The 22,873-nt window shown below is 40.1% G+C and overlaps 1 protein-coding gene across 4 annotated transcripts in view; it reads left to right on the top strand.

The window, feature by feature from the left end:
• The window catches only part of TINAG (tubulointerstitial nephritis antigen), a 108,325-nt gene that overhangs the window by 5,130 nt on the left and 80,322 nt on the right, over positions 1-22,873 (top strand). For all 4 annotated transcript variants that reach the window (XR_011251390.1, XM_069564106.1, XM_069564105.1 and 1 more), the window contains exons 2-4: positions 8,104-8,167; positions 8,800-8,889; positions 16,684-16,798. Coding sequence is in view for 3 of the 4 variants with exons in the window: in XM_069564106.1 (XP_069420207.1) it covers positions 8,104-8,167; positions 8,800-8,889; positions 16,684-16,798 (269 nt within the window). In the remaining variant the exon portion in view is untranslated. The remainder of the gene's footprint in view (positions 1-8,103; positions 8,168-8,799; positions 8,890-16,683; positions 16,799-22,873) is intronic.

The raw sequence follows: 22,873 nt of genomic DNA, 5'->3' as shown, positions 1-22,873 counted from the left end.
TAGAAAAAAATGGATGTAAATCACTGACATTTGGATTGAATGAGGGTTATTTACCCTTTAACAACCTCCTTAACCACATTACAATGAAGATAAATCACATTCCAAATTCTGCTGTGCGTACTGATAATTACAAAAATATACATTGGCACAGAGACCTAAACTAGTCTATAAACCTGTGTAAGCTTCAATAAGTCTCAGGTCCCCATCCTGTTAGATGTTGCCACATCAACCATGCTTGAAAAATTTATTGGCATTTTCCCATATATGATAATATTACAGATTATCAGGTTATAATAAATCTACCTACCCAGTGGCTGGACAGATGTTTTAGAGATTAATCCTAGGGTATCAGGTTTAAGCATGAAGTCTCTTGATCTTAAGAGATACATAAACACTGGGAGTATGAGTGGGATATGATTTTTAACTATTTAAACTAATCTATATAAATTGAATATTGTTAAGTGATGAGTTGATTGCTTATATCCATTATGCTGATTAAACAAGTCACTAATTTTACCAATGAAAGCCCATATCTGACACTCATTATGCTACACTCTAGTGTTCACTGAAAGATGGAACCCCTTGGAGGAGCTGCCCTTGAGTCTGGACTTTCAGGATAAATGATATTGACCACTCATGGGATGCAGACTCCTGGTTAAAGCAGGCAACTGCCTTCCCTGAAGTGATGTTGGGACCAACACAGATAGTAGAACACATTATGATGGAGTATTTTTAAAGAAATTATATTATACTGTCATTTTTTCTAAAATCAAGAGACTTATTTCACTTTCCAAAAATCTGATTTACCTAAGTCTTGTAATAATGGCTGTCAATGTTGCAAAACTCCTTTGGTTTCGACAGTCACTGCTATGCATCTATCTACTTATTTATTTAGTTATATCAAGGTGTAACCAGTTTGACTACCTCACACTGAAGGCCTTTATATGCTTTTCACTGAGAAAATAAAGACACCAGGAATTCTTTCATCTCTCATCATAATTTTCAACTTACTGCCATCTTGGTTACTCTTTCCATGAAGTAGATTCCTCTTCTTGAGCTCTGAATCCCGTCATCTCTTGTCTTTTCAAGATCTCCACCCTTACAATTGTCCCTTCCTCCCTTCTCCCCTGCCCCTTTTCTCTTTCCTCTCTCCCTTTTTCTCCCTCTTTCTCTCCTAAGCCATCATTTCCCTCCTTCTTTTTTTTTTTAATTTTACAATATTGTATTGGTTTTGCCATACATCAGCATGTATCCGCCACAGGTATACACATGTTCCCCATCCTGAACCCCCTCCCTCCTCCCTCCCCGTACCATCCCTCAGGGTCATCTCAGTGCACCAGCCCCAAGCATCCAGTATCCTGCATTGGACCTGGGCTGGCGACTCATTTCATATATGGTATTCTACATGTTTCAATGCCATTCTCCCAAATCATCCTACTCTCTCCCTCTCCCACAGAGTTCAAAAGACTGTTCTATACATCTGTGTCTCTTTTGCGGTCTTGCATACAGGGTTATCGTTACCATCTTTCTAAATTTCATATATATGCATTAGTATACTGTATTGGTGTTTTTCTTTCTGGCTTACTTCACTCTGTAAACTGGAATCCGTCTTTTCTGGATCAATCAATTTACAAAGTTATTGATTTATGAAAGTGTTTTTGTAGCTCCCAACTTTTCTTTAACTCCTCAATTTCTACTGCCTTTAAATCATCAATCATATTTTCAAATTAACATTTTAAAAGAGATATTTTTTATTTAAAACTAGTAGAATCCAAAACAGGATAGAAACATTGCTTGGGAGATGGAGCTAGACATCAAAGGTTAATTTCTAATCCTGACTCTGTTTCCATGACGAAGTGATACCTAGCGTGGGAACAAAAGTTACAGTTTATTCCTTAGAATAACACAGGATAATTCATCTTTTCATTGCTGGTGAGTGTAAAGTGGCGAAATCATTCCCCCCCCCCCAAAAAAAAGACAATATGAATTAAATGCCTTAAAGATGTCCAAACCTCAATTTTGACCCAGAACTTCCACTTCTTGGAACTTTTCCTGAGGAAATAACTAAGAAAGTGAGCAAATGTCATTTACAAGACATTCTCTTGCAGGACTCTGGTGAGTAGTTGTAGCTCCCAACTTTGAAAAAGCCCAAACTTACCTCCATGTCCTTAACCAGTTTTATCTTATTTCCTCCTTTCCTTCAATGGCAAAATATCTGAAAGAAACATTTCACTTCCTGACTTCTAAACCTCTCATCAGCTCATTCCTACAAGACCTTGTTCCCTGCTACTTTACCAAGCTTTATCTTGGCAGGGTTATTGAAGACTTCCATGTTTTCAAGTGGAGTATTCAGGTGTACATTCTTCTATTTTTTGTTTTTGCTATTCAGCATGTAGGATCTTATTTCCCCTACCAGGGATCAAACCTGCCTCCCCTGCATTGGAAGTGCAGACTCTTAACCACTGGACTACCAGGGAAGTCCCAGATCTCCATTCTTTTCTTGACCCCTCAGCCATACTTTATGTTAGGTAACTGTTTCTACTTCTATGGAATACGTCTGTTGCTTTCTAGGACTCCACCATCCCCTGAATTCCCCCCTTCTTCCCAGGTCACTTCTTTCCAGTTCATTTTTCTAAATGTCTGTTGGTTACAGTGTTTGAGCTTAGTCCTGGATGTCTTTCTCTTACCTACAAACACTCTCTCAAGGAGACTGTTATTTATTCTCAAAAACTTAAAGATATGTATTACTGGCTCTGAAATTCATGTTCCAGCCTTGACTCGACTTTGGACATCCATTACTACTCTACTTGGTGTTCTCCTTTGGGATGTCTAACTTAGATTTGATCTTAGTCCTAAATATGTAAAGCAGAAGCTTGATTTCTCACCACAAACCTGTTCCTTATTTCAATATTAGCGTCACTGCTTCTCTATCCCTAAAGCCAAAATCTTAGTGAGACTTCTGCGACCCTTCTTTTTCCTGATTCTCCAATAGTTAATCCCATTTGCTTTGGCTCCAAATTAAGTTCATCCAGTTCTTTCCACCCTTATCTGTATCAGGCGAATCCTGGAGAGGTGAGGACACAGATTATGGAAGAGACACTTTGGATAAGGTCTCATAAGTCCTTGTAAGAAGTTCAGTTTTAGTCTAAATTTAATACAGAAAAACATGAGGATTTAAAGCAGGGAGTGACAAAACACAGACCTTAAGAGATCTCTCTAAATGCTGTCCACGGGATGACAGATACACTGGAGTCAGGCGGGAGCAGAGGAAGGGGTTGAACTGAATCTCTGTATTAGTGTAGAAGCTGATGCTTCACTTTGTCAGTACTTTGGCCAGGCTCGGATGAACAAATAATGGTTTTTGTTCAAGAAGCCACCTCTCAAGTGAGATTGTAGCAAACATTGTTTCTGATAGTCAATTCTGACTTCACATGAAGGAAGGAAGACCAAGAAATGGGACTTTTGATAACACTAGACATAGTACTCGGAGAAGGCAATGGCACCCCACTCCAGTATTCTTGCCTGGAAAATCCCATGGGCGGAGGAGCCTGGTAGGCTGCAGTCCATGAGGTTGCTATGACTCAGGCACGACTGAGTGACTTCACTTTCACTTTTCATTTTCATGCATTGGAGAAGGCAATGGCAACCCACTCCAGTACTCTTGCCTGGAAAATCCCACGGGTGGAGGAGCCTGGTAGGCTGCAGTCCATGAGGTCGCTATGAGTCAGACACGACTGAGTGACTTCACTTTCACTTTTCATTTTCATGCATTGGAGAAGGAAATGGCAACCCACTCCAGTACTCTTGCCTGGAGAATCCCAGGGATGGTGGAGCCTGGTGGGCTGCCGTCTCTGGGGTTGCACAGAGTCGGACACGACTAAAGCGACTTAGCAGCAGCAGCAGCAGCACCCATAGTCCTAATGATGTTGGGTAGGCCTGGGGATAGCATTCTCTTGGCTTCAAAATTAGTAGCTGGGGAACAGATCAGGGAAGGGACAGCCTCCTTCAATTAGGACCTTTGTAATTTCTGGTCCCTTTATCTGTATAACTGGTATGTTGGACAAGAAACATTTAAACTGTATGAATACAAACCAGCTTTCAGATATACCTATGTATACGTACATACATACAACATCAGTTCAGTTCAGTAGCTCAGTCATGTCTGACTCTTTGCAACCCTATGGACCGCAGCATGCCAGGCCTCCCTGTCTGTCACTAACTGCCAGAGTTTACTCAAACTCATGTCCATTGAGTCAGTGATGCCATCCAACCATCTTATCATCTGTCGTCCCCTTCTCCTCCTGCCTTCAATCTTTCTCATCATCAGGGCCTTTTCAAATGAGTCAGGTCTCGCATCAGGTGGCCAAAGTACTGGAGTTTCAGCTTCAACATCAGTCCTTCCAGTGAACACCCAGGACTGATCTCCTTTAGGATGGACTGTTTGGATCTCCTTGCAGTCCAGGGGACTCTCAAGAGTCTTCTCCAACACCACAGTTCAAAAGCATCAATTCTTTGGCACTCAGCTTTCTTTATAGTCCAACTCTCACATCCATATATGACCACTGGAAAAACCATAGCTTTGACTAGACAGACCTTTGCTGGCAAAGTAATGTCTCTGCTTTTTTAATATGCTGTCTAGGTTGCTCATAACTTTCCTTCCAAGGAGCAAGCGTCTTTCAATTTCATGGCTGCAGTCACCATCTGCAGTGACTTTGGAGCCCCCCAAAATAAAGTCTGACACTGTTTTCACTGTTTCCCCATCTATTTCCCATGAAGTGATGAGAGCAGATGTCATGATGTTCGTTTTCTCAATGTTTTAAGCCAACTTTTTCACTCTCCTCTTTCACTTTCATCAAAAGTCTCTTTAGTTCTTCTTCGCGTTCTGCCATAAGGGTGGTGTCATCTGCATGTCTGAGGTTATGGATATTTCTCTCTGCAATCTTGATTCCAGCTTGTGCTTCATCCAGCCCAGTGTTTCTCATGATTCACTCTGCATATAAGTTAAATAAGCAGGGTGACACTATACAGCCTTGATGTACTCCCTCCTGATTTGTTCCATGTCCAGTTCTAACTGTTGCTTCCTGACCTGCATACAGGTTTCTCAAGAGGCAGGTCAGGAGGTCTGGTATTTCCATCTCTTTCAGAATTTTCCACAGTTTGTTGTGATCCACACAGTCAAAGGATTTGGCATAGTCAATAAATCAGAAGTAGATGTTTTTCTGGAGCTCTCTTGCTTTTTTGATGATCCAGCAGATGTTGGCAATTTGATCTCTGGTTCCTCTGCCTTCTCTAAATCCAGCTTGAACATCTGGAAGTTCATGGTTCATGTACTGTTGAAGCCTGGCTTGAAGAATTTTGAACATTACTTTGCTAGCGTGTGAGATGAGTACAATTGTGTGGTAGTTTGAGCATTCTTTGGCATACATACATACATACATACATACATACATACATACATATATATATGTGTATGTATGTGTGAGAAAATTTTTGCTTCTGGGATTTTTGGTGCCTACCTCCCTTTTACCCCTCCGGTTTCAAACAATGAAACTTTACCACAGGCGGTGCAGTGGTAAAGAATACACCTGTAATGCAGGAAACACAAGAGACATGGGTTTGATCCCTGGGTTGGGAAGAGTCCCTGGTGTAGGAAATGGCAACAGACTCTAGTATTCTTACCTCAAAGATTCCATGGGCAGACGAGCCTGGCAGGCTACAGTCCATGGGGTCCCAGTCAGACGTGACTGAGCCACTGAACACACACACACACACACACACACATGTGTACACATACATACATACTGAATCATTTGCTGTTCAGCATAAATTAACACAGCACTGTAAATCAACTATACTCCAGTAAAATAAATGTTAAAAATCAGCTTTCCCCCCACTTTCATCCACCCTTTAGAACTAATCAGTGGAGTACTTTCCTTGACTTGGTATGAAACTTGAACTGTTGCTTGAATTTTCACTGTTGCTTGCCTAGGTAATGAAAAGTTCTAGGATCTTTGTAAATTGCAAACATAGAAATTTATTTATAAAAAGTGTTTAATCCTGGGTAGTAATTAAAACTCTGAACTTAATTTAAAGTTGAGTCTTTTTCCTCCCGTGTGGGCCACAAGAGAAGTGTTTTACTTCTCTTTTCCTGTGATGGTGGAATACACGGAAAAGGGATGGATAGATGCAAATACAAGGAGATTCGAAATTCATTAAGCAAAACAGTGAACTGTGAGAACATGGTGCTTGCTTAAGAAAGCAGCTGTAGATGTTTCCTGAGAAACAATTTTTTGAAAAATTGAAAGATAGCTAATCTGAAATTGGCTTTTGTGACATTATGGCTTGTAGTTCAACCAGGTCCCTTGAAATGGTTTTTAAACATGTAGATTTACTCCTATTATTATATACAGTAAAAAGTTGGAATTCCTAGAGGGGTGGGATGGGGTGAGAGGTGGGAGGGAGCTTCTAGAGGGAAGGGACATTTGTATACCTCTGGCTGACTCATGTTGATGTATGGCAGAAACCAACGCAATATTGTAAAGCAATTGTCCTCCAATTAAAAATAAATAATTTTTTTAAGTTAGAATTCATTTTATTTAACTAGGGGCCATTGATGTGATCTCTCAATGATACGTTTCCATCAAACAAGTTTTCATGTGACATAGGAGTGAATTATGTTACTTTTGCTAATTCAGTAATTTGTGTAAGTTATATTTACAAAGGGATTTAGTTTCTAGCCAGTGCACTATTTTACCATATCTTTCTGATTGGTTTTCATGCAATGATAATTCACCATTGATCTCTTTGGAGTAGTTTCTATAATCTGGTAAAACAGCAAAAATGTCCATTAATGTGACTTCGCTGGTGGCTCAGACCATAAAGAACCTTCCTGTAATGTGGAAGACCCAGGTTCAGTCCTTGGACTGGGAAGATCCCCTGAAGAAGGGAATGGCTACCCACTCCAGTATTCTTGCCTGGAGAAATCCATGGACAGAGGAGCCTAGAGTGCTGCAGTCCATGGGGATGCAAAGAGCTGGACAGACCTGACCAACTAACACTTTCACTTTTTGGTTAATAGTTGAGAAACATTTAGATTTAGAACAGAATGGGCTGCAATCTTATAAACTTTTCTCCTGATTCAAATTCTGGAGAAAAAATAGAGTTTCTCTTTGTAGGTGAATTCGCTGAAATAGCTTCGTACTTTGGTCCAAAACCTTGTTCCTTCCTCTACTCATATGCAACTGTTTATATCCACATGAGACTTGATTAGATATTAAGATGAGAAATGCTATTAATTATTTCAAACACTATTTTACCGCTTACCTATTTCTTTAAACAGATTAATTATTTTTTGAGTGTGTTTAGTGATTAATACCTCAGTAATCTAGTTTTTAATGCTTTACAAATCCTCTCAGTTGGAACAAATACACAGTGCAATGATAGAAGCTCATGGAACAAATCCAAAAAAATTGGATATATAAACCCTGACAAAAACCCCATGTAGATTTCTGTCAGATCGGCACCAACTATTTTTTGCATATTTGAAAAACTAAGGTCCGTCTAGTCAAGGCTATGGTTTTTCCAGTAGTCACGTATAGATGTGAGAGGTGGGCTGTGAAGAAGGCTGAGTGCTGAAGAATTGATGCTTTTGAACTGTGGTGTTGGAGAAGACTCTTGAGAGTCCCTTGGACTGCAAGGAGATCCAACTAGTCCATTCTGAAGGAGATCAACCCTGGGATTTCTTTGGAGGGAATGATGCTAAAGCTGAAACTCCAATACTTTGGCCACCTTATGTGAAGAGTTGACTCTTTGGAAAAGACTCTGATGCTGGGAGGGATTGGGGACAGGAGGAGAAGGGGACGACAGAGGATGAGATGGCTGGATGGCATCACTGACTCAATGGACGTGAGCCTGAGTGAACTCCAGGAGTTGGTGATGGACAGGGAGGCCTGGTGTGCTGCGATTCATGGGGTTGCAAAGAGTAGGACACGACTGAGTGACTGAACTGAACTGAACTGAAACACAATTTTAGAGTACATGTTATGTGAATGCATTTTATTAATCAATTTAGAATATTGATTTGTTTTTATGTTATATTGACAGGTTGCCACAGAGATGGTCAACATTATGAAGAAGGATCCGTAATTAAAGAAAACTGCAACTCCTGGTAATGAATTTAAGTGGCACAGAACTGAATTCTACTGTCTGTGCATGTTTTCTTCAAATAAAAGGAACATTTGTGAAACAAAACATATGTTTAAATACAGATACACAGAATCATAAGATATCACATATTAATGGTCTTTATGAACATATTTAATTTTAATAGATGCGTCAAATCTACACATGAATATTTCTTTTAATGTTCGAGTCTGATGTTAGTGACAGTACATTAAGCATACCTATTAATTACAAATATTCCGATATACTACAGGCAAATCGAATCATATTTCCTTGAGCACAGTAACTAAATATATTATAATCAGACTGCCTTAAAATGATTATCCTGCAGAAAATTTCCAATTACATATACTGAATCTGCTGTCTTCATTGTTGTCTGTTTTCAAACTTCAATGACTGAGTGGTCATTTCATTCATTAACTGCCTGGAGTAAAAGATACTGTATTGTCCCATAGTTAACAAATGTGTTGTGATTTGTTTTTGCCAAGAATTAAAGAGCCATATGGTTAACATTAATCAAAAATTTTTATGCCTTAACAAGGTGCAATTCTGGGTAGTAATTTTGTAAATGTGCTCCTAAAAGGCCAAGTCACTTTCATAATGTTTGTATTTTTACAGCAAATGCTCAGGACAGCAGTGGAAATGCTCCCAGCATGCATGCCTTGTTCAACCAGGATTAATTGAACATGTCAATAAAGGAGACTATGGGTGAGAAAAAGTTTGCTTTCTGGGATTTTTGGTGCCCACCTCCCTGTTACCCCTCAGGTTTCAAACAATGTCGTTCCTATCACTTATCTGCAAAAAAAGATCATTCTTTAAAATGAAATAAAAACAAAAGAGTGTGAGAGAAATGGAGAGGGAGATAGAAAGACATGTGAAAGTGGAATACACAGAGGTAAACTTCAAATAACTAAAAATTAAATTGTATAAAGGAGAAATGTGGAGCATGGTCTTAAATTATTCAGGAAGGAGCAGTGTCATGGTATGAGTGAGGCGTGTAGGAGGAAATTTAGTTTAAATAACTAGCCAGACAAAATCAGGAAGTAGCAAACTGATTCATTCATGTTTATTTTCTTTCCTTCCACATTTGCCCTGACCTAGCCAATCACAAGCTCAAGCTCTCCTGTGCAGCATCTTACCTTAAGAGAGTAATATTTTATCTTGAGGATTCCCCAAAAGACCAGTCCATCTAGACAGTTTCACTGAGATGACTGTTATCTAGCCAATTTCACTCATAGTTGAGTCAAAAGGTCAGGCCATTTTACTTTGCTAATAAACAAAAACTTGGGCTGGTTGACATTTAAAATAACTGTCTGATGCTCTGATAGATTAGCAAAGTCACTTTGCCACTTACATAGAAGGAGTAAGAAGAAGATGTCAACACTGGCTTTCTTTATGGAACTAAAAGGAAGAGGGATGGCGGGATGGTTTCTGCCTCAGGATTTCTCTACCCTTGATAACATTTTCCACCTTCAGGAAAAGATTTCACTTGAAAAGATCTATTGTCTAGCAACTATAAAAGTGAAGTCATCCTCAAATGAATTTTTTAAAGCTAAAAATATCATTTCTCTCCACACTTAAGCTGTATGTTTCCCAGCACAATGGGGCACCAATTTCCAACGTACCCTGAGTATTTTCTTGGAAGATATGAAAGACAGAAGTCGCATTTGTTGATATTAATATTCTCAAACCATTTTAAACTCCTCTCTGTGTGTGTTTCACCAATATTTCAGGTGACATTATGATCTCTGTGTGTGTTTCACCAATATTTCAGGTGATATTATGATGACATTTTAAGTATTTCTAGGGAAAATCAATTCTTTTCCATGGCTAAGTGATACTTAAATTATTAAAAGAACATGAGAGTATGTGTTATCATGAGAGATTATTTTAATCAGGTGCCTAAAAGGATTCAAATGCTAGACTTAACAAGCACACACTTCCAGGAAGCCAAGATAAGCAGCCAACCTTTCTGCTATCCCTGAACCCAAGAGAAACCACCGCTTAAAGCAGTGTGGAGAGAAAGTCATATAAGAGCCTAGATCTGTTGGGAATGCTATCTCCTCATATAAGAGTCTAGATCTGTTGGGAATGCTATCTCCTCATATAAGAGTCTAGATCTGTTGGGAATGCTATCTCCTCATATAAGAGTCTAGATCTGTTGGGAATGCTATCTCCTCATATAAGAGTCTAGATCTGTTGGGAATGCTATCTCCCTCGGAAGGAAATATTTTTGCATCATTCGTTTACTGTTGAGAGTACTCCAGGAATATTTCAGAGGCATGGGCTTTACCTTTTAGTAGCAAACACAGACGACTCAAAAAAAAAAAAATGGAAATAAAATTGCAGCAAAAGAAAATATACATAGACAAAATGGGGGAAAGAGGTGTATCGCTGATGGCCCCGCTTGTGGCGCCAACTGTCTTGCTGTATCCCAGTGTGCACACTGTTCGTTGAACCGAGGGTAGGCAAGGCACAAGCTAACAGGCTAGAAAGAGGCTCAAGGAGCGGTAGGAACTTTATTCTCTCCAGGTGGGCACAGCAGCCGTAACACAGCCGCTCTCTTGTCTGGCTGAGCGGACGTACTGCAGTTCTCTCCTCTTGGGACTGACCCAATGGACACAGCCACGAGGCAGCAGTAACTCCTCCTACTTTATGGGTGGAGCTTACATATATGCAAATCGCACACAACTCATGACCAACTGAGAACCTTATGACGTGCATGTGCAGTACTATAAATGATTTCAGCTGTTACACAGTCATTATTTACAAAATGTGGGGCAAGACAGCCTGGACAGCCATCTTGGCCAATTTGCTCTCTCCCCACACTCCACCCCTTCAGGGTCTCTCGCTCACATTCTATGCGTCGTCCATCTGTGATATTTCTTTGGCCAGTAACACTGACCCTTGGGTTTACATCTTGCAAAAGCAGTAGCTACAACAGCAGTTACATCCCCAATGCATAGCAAAACCCAACACCAGGTATCACTTGGGACTCCTGTTGCAGTCCTTGCCCTGATGGTGCTGGAAGAGCCGGCCACCACATGTGGAGTGCCTCTATCTTTCATGGCCAAGTCCAGTGCACCATCTGTCCTTGTGAGATTCTAGGAAAGCCTCCACAGGGGCAACTCCACTCCTGCAGAATTTTTATTAAGGACACACAAACCCCCCCCAGGCACCAGGCCCACCCTGCAAGGAAGGGATCTTTTGCGGTGTTCACAGTCCACCCACATGATTACACTTTTCTAAATCTGAGGACACGGCCTTTACAGTACACTCCCCATAAATTAGCCCACATTTGCATCTGCATAACCCAGTTGGGACTCCTGCTAGCTTGGGCCCCCTGTGGGCTCTTTGCACTTTCAAAATGGCATCCTGCATGCCGTCTCTCTACTTCTCTCAGGGAAGTGAAGTGAAGTCGCTCAGTTGTGTCTGACTCTTTGCAACCCCATGGACTGTAGCCTGCCAGGCTCCTCCGTCCTTGGGATTTTCCAGGCAAGAACACTGGAGTGTGGTTGCCATTTCCTTCTCCCGGGCTTCTCTCAGTAAGGACCTGCAAAGCCTCTCAGGTGCCGGGCCCACCCCTGTGTCCCAAAGTCGCAAAAGCCGTGCTTCCAAGTGTTCCTGTGTGTTTGCTGAAACTGCTAACCCAAGTTGGCCAACTCCACCTGAGTGTATGTCATGAACTCAGTCACACCGGGGCCCCTTGACCATGTCCCCCAGCCTTGGCCTTAGGCTGCTCACGCTTCACTTTCTGCTGCACAGCGGGCCTCGCTGTCAAGCGGGGACCCACGGGTTCATAACGTTCATCATCACAGTCACTTACCACCTCGCTGTCAGAGATGCTGGGTTCTTCAGGGCCACGGGGTTCTTGCTCTAACACCAGTATACGCTGCTCCAGTTCTTCCAAGTGTCTCTGCACACTGCACACCGGCATGGCATCACAGAGAGCACTATCAATACTCGCCTTCAGTGCAGTCAGGAAAACCCATCCCACAGTGCCAGGCAGTTAGTGCTGCCTTTTTCGGCAAATGGGAACTCACTGCCTGTAATGCCTTTCAATACTATCCAGTGAACCATCCACCACTTCCCAGTCTTCCAACTGGAGCCCATGTCAAGAGAACAGAGGCCACACAGTACCATATGCTATCTGGTGGCCACTGGCTTCCTCCATCGAGTGGAGCCTCAGACTCCCCTACCCACTGGGTATCCTGCCAACTATGCCAATCGTATCGCTGATCATCCTGTTTGTGGCACCAATTGTCTTGCTGTATCTCACTGTGTGCACTGTTCTTTGAACTCAGGGAAGGCAAGCCGTGAGCTTAGAGGCTGGAGGGAGACTGGAGGGGCCACAGGAACTGCAGGCACATTTATTCTCTGCTGGCTGGCACAGACTTTCTCTTGGCTGGTTCAGCAGCCATAGCAGTATTCTCTCCTGGCTGATGCAGCAGCCACACAGTTCTCTCCTCTCGTGACTGATCCAACAGACACAGCCATGACATCATAGTAAAACCCCCAGTTTATGGGTGGAGCTCACATATATGTGTGCTGCACACAACCTGTGACCACGTGAGTACCTCATGACATGCACGTGCAGCGCTATAAATGATCTCTGCTATTACATACTCATTGTTTATAAAACATGGGCCCAGAGAGCCTGAACACACCATCCCGGCCAATTTGCTCTCTGCCTGCAAGAGGTAAGTAAAAGAGATGAGAGATGAAGAAAAGGACTAACACTGAAATTATTTACCAGGGAAGTAAAGACAGACTGTCCTTGAATTTAAAAGAAAGTTCTGATTCTCAGATATTTACTGTTTCTGATGTTCAAGTTGCTTTCATGTGTGAAAATGAAATCATTTATATCATTCAATGTCTATTTTAGGCTCTTTTAAAAATAACCTACATGGAAATATCTGCAGCCTTTGCTTTAAAGCATTTATTTCTGTCATCTTGGTAGTATTTAGATCCAAGCCTTTATTCATTCTGCATAACCTACTTTGGTGCTTATTTGTTCCTTGTATTATGTTTTCATGCAATTAATATTAACAAAACATGTGTTTCCCTTTTGGCACTGCTGAGAATACAAATAAATAATGTCTTAGAGGAATTTACAATCCAGCTGAGGAGCCCACATGCCATAGCTTTGTAAAAGGGTTTCTAATGATAGGGCTGTTATAAATCCCAAATTCGTAGCACAAGTGATAACTAGCAAGTTAGTGGAATGAAGGGAGAAAGAGATAGTCTCAGTTATCTGATGCTATGTCACAAAATTACTTTGGAATTTAGTAGCTTAAAACCACAAGCTTTATTTATTTATTTTTTAAAAGTTCTCTTTATTTTGGCTGTACCGTGCAACAAGTGGGATCTTTTTTTAAAATTAACTTATTTTTTATTGAAGGATAATTGCTTTACAGAATTTTGCTGTTTTCTGTCAAACCTTAACATGAATCAGCCACAGGTATACATACATCTCCTCCCTTTTGAAACTCCCTCCCATCTCCCTCCCCATCCCACCCCTCTAGGTTGATACAGTAACATGGAAACTTACCTTACATTACTATATGTAAAATAGATTTGCTGTATGGCTCAGGAAACTCAAACAGGGGCACAAGCTTTATTTATTTATTTTCTTTTTTTTATTAAATTAATTAATTTATTTTAATTGGAGGCTAATTACTTTACAATATTATAGTGGTTTTTGCCATACATTGACATGGAAGCAACCTAGATGTCCATTGGCAGATGAATGGATAAGAAAACTGTGGTACATATACATAATGGAATATTACTCAGCCATTAAAAAGAATGCATTTGAATCAGTTCTAATGAGGTGGATGAAACTGGAGCCTATCGTACAGAGTGAAGTAAGTTGGAAAGAAAAACACCAATACAGTATATTAACACATATATATGGAATTTAGAAATATGGTAACGATGACCCCATATGCGGGACAGCAAGAGAGACACAGATGTAAAGAACAGACTTTTGGACTCTGTGGGAGAAGGCAAGGGTGGGATGATTTGAGAGAATAGTGTTGAAACATGTATATTATCATAAGTGAAATAGATCACCAGTCCAGGTTTGATGCATGAGACAGGGTGCTCAGGGCTGGAGCACTGGGATGACCCTGAGGGATGGGGTAGGGAGGGAGGTGGGAGGGGGGTTCAGAGTGGGGAACACATGTACACCCATGGCTTTATTTTTATGTTCACATCAGCAGTGCAGGATGAGCTTAGCTGAGGCTCTTTTCCTGATCTTTCCTGTGGATGTGTCCACAGACATCTGGAGCCTTAGCTGGGCTGCACTGTCTAGGTGGCCTCACTCCCATGGCTGGTGGTTGGTGCTGGTTGTTGGGGGCCCAGATGTCTCCAGGAGGACAGCCTTGGCTTCTTCACATAATGACAGTGTTCAAGCAGGACACAAGTGGAGGCTAGAAATGGCCCCTTTGGAGGCCAAGGCTTGAAATTTTCACACTGCCAGTTTCACTGCTTTCTACTGAGCAGAGCAAGTCACCAGGCCAGCTCATTTTCAACAGTTGGAAAAAATGAACTCCATTTCTTAATGGGAAGAAATGGAGAAGAATTTGTGCCCATTTTTAATCTATCCTATCTCTAAATCTGATTTTTTTTTTATGAGCTCAGTGTTTAGTCTATTGAATAAGTTGGTCCTGATTTCTCAATGATGTGTCAAATCAAAAATACCCCAACTGAAAAGATGAGCCCTTGGCTTGTGCTTGGTTGCTGGCAGCTCCCTCTACCTTGTCAACTAAGCCAGAATACCCAAAGTTAGTGTCAGGCTTTCCCTCTCTTCCCTCTCTTATTTTTCTCACCAGGCTTATTTTAGAAATTTGTTTCCTATATTTCTATGCTATATTGTAGTGCATTTCTTGATCAAGCCTAGCTTGAAGTGATCTGACTTTTTCTTTTGTTTCCAGCCGAATGTACCTCACACCAATCCTTTATACTTTCATGGCTATCCTTCTAAAACAAAGCTTTGCTTCTGTCACTCTTGTTCTTGAAAACTCTTCAATGACACTCCATTGCTTTAGAATAGAATTACGCTCCTCTGCATAAATGACAATTTGGCCCAAATGCTTTACCACCTCATCATTTACACTCTTTCCAGCCTGTCTTTCTGGTGTCTCTCATAGTTTAAGCATTACATATCTCCTCTTTTGTAATATATGCTTCCCAATTTCAAATCTGCTTTACTCCAGAGTTGCCTTTGTTTAGAATAAATTCTATCTTCTCCCACATCTGGCTACCTAACTCATTCACATTCTTCTAGGATGAGCACTGAAAACTCACTGTCTGTAAAAAATTGTTCTAACTTCTTCAGGCAGAGTTATGTTTCAAGTCTCTACTCTGATCAGGGTTTGACCTACTGCTAATAAATAACGCAAACTGAAGTCATTTCTCTCTTTGTCATTTTTTAGGGTATGAGATTTTTGAAGGTTGAGAAGTTGATTTATTTCTATGTTCCCAGTGTTTATTGGAGAATATGATCGATAAATTAAGAGGATTCAGTAAATGCTAACTTGGAGTGTGATGACAGACATAGAAAACAGATCTGTGGTTGCCAAGCAGGAAGCAGGGTAGGGGAGAGATGGATTGGGAGTTTGGAGATAGTAGATGCAAACTGTTACATATAGAATGGATAATGACAAAGTTCTACTGTGTAGCACAGGAAAATATATTCAATATCTTGGAATAAACCATAATAGAAGTTTATTTTTTTAGAAACTATATATGTGTAAAAATATTTTAAATGTTTCTTAAGGAATTTTCTTCAAATATCAACATAAGAGTTTGAAAACAAATCTTCCTTTTCTATGTAAGGCATGAAATATGTTTCTAGAAAAGTATGTGCTTTTTTGTTATTTAATTTTACATCAATTGAATTCATATTATTGTTAATAATGACTAAGATTATTGGGCACTTAACACAAATTAACTCATTTATATGCAATAAACTATTTTAATATTTAAATAAAATTAATTAGCATTGCTATAGTCTTTTTAAGTGTAACTATTTTGTCTTCAATTTTTCATGGATACTTCTTTTTACACCGTCAACTTCTTTTCAAATCTAAATTATAAACAATACATTACCTTATTTAACCTATACATTCAAGCTTCTGTCTAAAATGCATTTAATGATTTTTAAAAGAAACTACATATATTGGCCTTTTACTAAAATCACTTCACTGTAAGTAGAGATTCCATATTCTTAAATTTAGTCTATGTTGATACAGCCTTAGTTTCCTCATATGAGTTATTTAAATCATTGATGTAGACCTAATTTAAGAAGAGTGATATGCTTCCATATTAGAGTGATCAATAATGCATCATTAATATAACAAATACCTAGTTTTCAGTAATGGTTCCAATTTTGTCAGACTTGCTTCTGTATAATTTCAGAAAAACACATGAAGCTATATTGATGAAAGTGACATCATATAACCTGCACCTATTCTTTCTCTTTCATTTGTAAGGCAGATGGACAGCCCAGAACTATAGCCAGTTCTGGGGAATGACATTAGAGGAAGGTTTCAAATATCGCCTTGGCACCTTACCACCCAGCCCCCTGCTTCTGAGCATGAACGAAGTGACCGTAAGTATTTGCTCAGTTTGATTCATGTATATGTGTGTTTGTATAAGTGTGTTCATAGGTGCATTTAAAGCAATTTTTAAAATTAACTTTTATTGGGGTATAGTTGCCTTACAATATTGTGTTCGTTTCTACTGTACAGCAAAGTGAATCAGCTATAATTATACACATGCTCAGGCATTCAGAGGTGTCTGACTTTTTGTGACCCTTTGGACTGTAGCCCACCAGGCTCCACTGTCCATGAGAGTTTTCAGGTGAGAATATTGGAGTGGTTGCCATTTCCTCTTCCAGGGAAACTTCCTGACGCAGAGCTCAAATCCATGTCTCCTGTGCCTCCTGGGTGGCAGATGAATTCTTTACCACTGAGACATAGGGGAAGCCCACATTTACATATATCCCCTCTTTTCCGGATTTCCTTCCCATTTAGGTCACACAGAGCATTGAGTGGAGTTCACTCTGCTACACAGCAGGTTCTCATCAGTTACCTATCTACACGCAGTATCAATAGTGTGTATGTCAGTCTCCATCTCTCAGTTCCTCCCATTCAACCCCTTTCCCCTCTTGGTGCCCATACGTTTGCTCTCTATGTCTCTGTCTCTATTTCTGCTTTGCAAATAAAATCATTTAAAATAACTGAAATAGTGAGTTTTGAGCAGATGAGTGTGCTTTGATGATTAACGAAGTTTATCTTAAAAAATCCTCACATTTTTTCATTTAAAGAACACCTTCAAATTTTGCCTGACAAGCTGGCAAACTCACGAAATTGCCACATTTCCTAACACCTTCATGCTCTGTACTACTGAATTAGTTTTCCCTTTCATTCCTGAGAGGTGTTATCTTCTGATCATAGGCGTCTTGGATAAAGAGACTTCTCCTTCTCTAGTTATCACAAATCTCTAACTTAGAGCTGCAGCTTTACTACCCCACATGTGGACCTCTCAGTTGAGATGTTGATTATATTCAACGCCTGTTACAAATGCCCAGGGCATTTGTACTTCTTTTTTTAAGATTCCACCTATAAGTGATATCATAGGATATATTTCTTTCTCTGTCTTACTTCAAAAACAAACTTATGGTTACCAAAAGGGAAAGGTGGAAAGAGGGATAAATTAGGAGTTTGGAATTAGCATATACACATTGTGTGCATGCCTGTATGGTCTGATTCTTTGCCACCCGTGTCTCTTGCATCTAGTAGTATCAGGCTGATTCTTTACCACTGAACTCCCTGGGAAGCTCTTGTATATAAAATAGATAATGGGGCTTTCCTGGTGGCTCAGATAGTAAGGAATCTGTCTGCAATGCAGGAGATTCAGGTTCAATACCTGGATCAGGAAGATAGCCTGAAGAAGGGAATGATAATCCACTCCAGTATTCTTGCCTGGAGCATTTCATGGACAGAAGAGCCTGGAGGGCTGCAGTCCATGAGGTCTCAAAGAGTCAGATATGACTCAGTGACTAATACAACACACTCTGTGTATCTCAGGGAACTCTACTCAATATTCTGTAATAAACTTCATGGAAAAAGGATCTGAAAAAGGATGAATATTTGCATATAGACAAACCGAATCACTTTGCTGTACCCCTAAAACAAACACAACATTGAAAATCAATTATGCTCCAATATAAAATAAAAATGAAATTTGAAAAAGCCCAAAGAACAAATGTGCAGGCTGCTAAGGAACTAGCACTTCACTCTGGAATGAAGATGTCGGTTCCTGGCTGTCTGGAAGCTCTCAGCATTTGAGAGCAAGCAGTGCTGCTGTTTGCTGTTGGATAAGTTGTAAATCCACAAGTTTCTCATTAAATGTTTAATGTGCTTTGCTTTCGAAAGATGTAATCCCCTGAGCTATTATTCCAATTCACATTCCAGTAGCAGACTCTGCTAAATTGTAACTAGTATGCGAAAAGATCATAACAGCTGCCATGGATTGAGTAGTTGTGTGCCAAGCACTCTTATTAGCACTTTCATACATTATCTCATCTAATTCTTGGCTTGATGTAGTGGGTACTGTAATTATCTGTGTTTTAAAGACAAGAACACTGAGAAAGAGAGAGGCTAAGTCACGCTGAAGTAGAGAGAAGCCACCTAGAACTATTTACATGGCAGAGCCAGAACTATACTATTGTAATTTTTTTATTCTAGTAGAATTGGTTTACAATGTGTTAGCTTCTGCTGTACAACAACGTGAATCAGCTATATGTGTACATTTATTCTCTCCCTCTTGAGCCTCCCTCCCCTTCCCATCTCACCCCTCTAGGTCATCACAGCACTGGGCAGAGTTCACTGTGTATACAAGAGGCAGTTTTTCCACTATCTGTTTTATACGTGGTAGTGATTTTATGTCAATGCTAGTCTCTCAGCTCATCTCAGCCACTCCCCACTCGACTGTGTTCACAATTGCTTCCTGTATGTATTTATCTTTATTCTTGCTCTGCAGATAGGTTCAGCTGTGGCATTTTTCTAGATCCCATAATATATACATTAATATGCGATATTTTCCTCTTCCTGATTTACTTCACTCTATATGACAAACTCTAGTTTCATCCACAACACTACGAATGATCCAATTTTGTTCCTTTTTATATCTGAGTAATACTCCACTGTATATATACATGTACCATATCTTCTTTATCCATTTATCTGTTGATAGACATCTAAGTTGTTCCGTATCATGGGCAGAGCCAGGACTTTAAAAGATCTGTCCCCCAAATGGTACTGAGTGTTCCTGTAGAATCAGTTAACTTTGACCCATTCAGGTTCAAAATAGCAAAATGGATTTTAATCTTGGAACCAGATATCTTTCTGAAATGATCAGCTTAGATATATTTCTAAGCAGCAAATATGATTCATTGACTACACCTACTTCTGCTTCATTGATGGCACTAAAGCCTTTGACTGTGTGGATCACAACAAACTGTGAAAAATTCTTAAAGAGATGGGAATACCAGGTCACCTTACCTGCCTCCTGAGAAATCTGTATGCAGGTCAAGAAGCAACAGTTAGTACCGGACATGGAACAATGGACTGGTTCAATATTTGGAAGGGAGTACATCAAGGCTGTGTATTGTCACCCTGTTCATTTAACTTATATGCTGAGTCAGTTCAGTTCAGTTCAGTCACTCAGTCGTGTCCGACTCTTTGGGACCCCATGAATCGCAGCACGCCAGGCCTCCCTGTCCATCACCAACTCCCGGAGTTCACTCAGACTCACTTCCATTGAGTCCGTGATGCCATCCAGCCATCTCATCCTCTGTTGTCCCCTTCTCTTCCTGCCCCCAATCCCTCCAAGCATCAGAGTCTTTTCCAATGAGTCAACTCTTCGCATGAGGTGGCCAAAGTACTGGAGTTTCAGCTTTAGCATCATTCCTTCCAAAGAAATCCCAGGGCTGATCTCCTTCAGAATGGACTGGTTGGATCTCCTTGCAGTCCAAGGGACTCTCAAGAGTCTTCTCCAACACATGATGCCAAATGCTGGGCTGGATGAAGCACAAACTGGAATCAAGATTTCCCAGAGAAATATTAATAACCTCAGATATGCAGATGACTCCATCCTTATGGCAGAAAATGAAGAGGGACTAAGGAGCCTCTTGATGAAGATGAAAGAGAAGAGTGAAAAAGCTGTCTTAAAATTCAACATTCAGAAAACTAATATCATGGCATCTGGTCCCATCAGTTTATGGCAAATAGATGGGGAAAAATGGAAACAGTGACAGACTTAATTTTTGTAGGCTCCAAAATCACTGCAGGCGGTGACTACAGGCATGAAGTTAAAAGATGCTTGCTCCTTGGAAGAAAAGCTATGGAAAACCTAGACAGTGTACTGAAAAGCAGAGATATTATTTTACCTACAAATATCCCTTTAGTTAAAGCTATGATTTTTCCAATTCACATGTATGCGTGTGAGAGTTGGACCATAAAGAAGGCTGAAAACCAAAGAATTGATGTTTTTTAACTGTGGCATTGGAGAAGACTCTTGAGAGTCCCTTAGACTTCAAGGAGATAAAGCAGTCAATCCTAAAGGAAATCAATCCTGAATATTCTTTGGAAGGACTGATGTTGAAATTCCGATACTTTGGTCACTGATGAGAAGAGTCAACTCATTAGAAAAGATCCTGACGCTGGGAAAGATTGAAGGCAGGAGGAGAAGGGGATGGAGAAGGGGATGGCAGAGGACGAGACATTGGGTGGCATCACTGATTCAATGAATATGAGTTTGAACAAGCTCCAGGAGATGGTGATGGACAGGGATGCTTGGCATGCTGCAGTCCATGGGGTAGCAAAGAGTCAGACACATCTGAGTGACTGAACAGCTACAATAGATATATTTTTGGATTTTTTTTCTACAATCAGTAAATTATAACATCTTTAGAGGTTATCATAACTTTGAGTGACTTAATTATATGATCAGTTGTAAAAGAGATACTTTTTCCTGGTTTTTTCTTTTTCATTTTTGTCCTTATCTGGATAAAAAGAGACAGAATTGTTTGGGAAAATAAGAAATTCATCCCCTCAATAAGGACTATTTTTCCCTTGCTTCTAGTGAGGGCCCACTAAGCCAAATACTCATTTAGGTGTCAATATACATTTTCTCTGAATTCTTTCTAACATATCTTATGAAGCTCTATTTTCTTGCAATTTAGAGTATTTTATATTCTAGGGGAAATGAGGTACATTTTTTTCCCAGGTTGCCACAGTTTATAGCATAGAAAAAGGAAATCTAATTCTAAATCACTTATTGGCTCCTGGGGATTTGTTTGCATAAAAGTCACTAAAGTGATATTTAAATGAAAAACGATTAGTGATTTGGGAGAATTTAAATTACCTAGCACTATGAATAAATGTAATAAAGTTGCCAAATAGTTCCAGGAAGGCAATAAGGAAAATCTGGCTGATCTGTAAGAGTTCTGTTGATGCAAAGCAAGGAAATCGCTTCTCATTTCTAAGGTACAGTAGCTTGAGGGCTGAAGTCTCTTCAGAAAATTTCTGATTGTTGAAATTGTCCTGGTATCTGGTCGAATACTAGAAAATCAGAAACATAACAAGTACTTCAGTGAATAACATGAGATCAAATGAACTGAGTTAAACTGGTTGCTACAGGAAGAGCTTTAAAAATAGGTTAATGCTTAGCCTGGTGGCTACATATAATACAAAATACCCCCAATTATCAAATGGACTCTGAATACAGTAGAAATGAATTATTTTGTGTGTTTGCTTCTGGATAACTCCCCCCGCCCCCACACACACATTTTTTAAAGTACAATTTTAAACATAGGATGGTGTATTACATACTAACTGTACTAACTGGATAGGCAGTTACCAAGTGTTGGGATGGTTTTTCTGAGAACTCTGCATCACCAGCCCAAGACATGTCCTTTTCCTTGATCACATTACCTGAATGAGAACTGAGATTTATCATATTCTTTATCTTGAGTGGGAAAGGTGAACTGTGAGTCATCCCTGTTTCCTGGGAAAGCTCTTATCTTCTCTAGCTGGCTTCCTGGCTTCCTGGCTTGACTGAAGCCATTATTTCCATAATATGTCTTCTGAGCTAAGTTAGAGGCTTATCAACAGGTCTTCTATAGAGAGTTCCATGATCATATAAATATGAAAAAAAAACTGGCTAATCTATATGAATTCAGTTCAGTTCAGTCACTCAGTCATGTCCAACTCTTTGTGACCTCATGAATCGCAGCACACCAGGCCTCCCTGTCCATCACCAACTCCCAGAGTTTACCCAAATTCATGTCCATTGAGTCAGTAATGCCATCCAGCTATTTCTTCCTCTGTTGTCCCCTTCTCCTCCTGCCCCCAATCCATCCCAGCATCAGAGATTTTCCAATGAGTCAACTCTTTGCATGAGGAGGCTGAAGTATTGGAGTTTCAACTTCAGCATCAGTCCTTCCAGTGAACACCCAGGACTGATCTCCTTTAGGATGGACTGGTTGGATCTCCTTGCAGTCCAAGGGACTCTCAAGAGTCTTCTCCAACACCACAGATCAAAAGCATCAATTCTTTAGCACTCAGCTTTCTTTATAGTCCAACTCTCACATCCATACATGATCACTGGAAAATGACCA

This window comes from Ovis canadensis, chromosome 20 (genome assembly GCF_042477335.2).
Source record: "Ovis canadensis isolate MfBH-ARS-UI-01 breed Bighorn chromosome 20, ARS-UI_OviCan_v2, whole genome shotgun sequence".
NCBI lineage: Eukaryota > Metazoa > Chordata > Mammalia > Artiodactyla > Bovidae > Ovis > Ovis canadensis.
The sequence above is the reverse complement of the archived record's forward strand: the minus strand, read 5'-3'. Positions and strand labels throughout refer to the sequence as shown.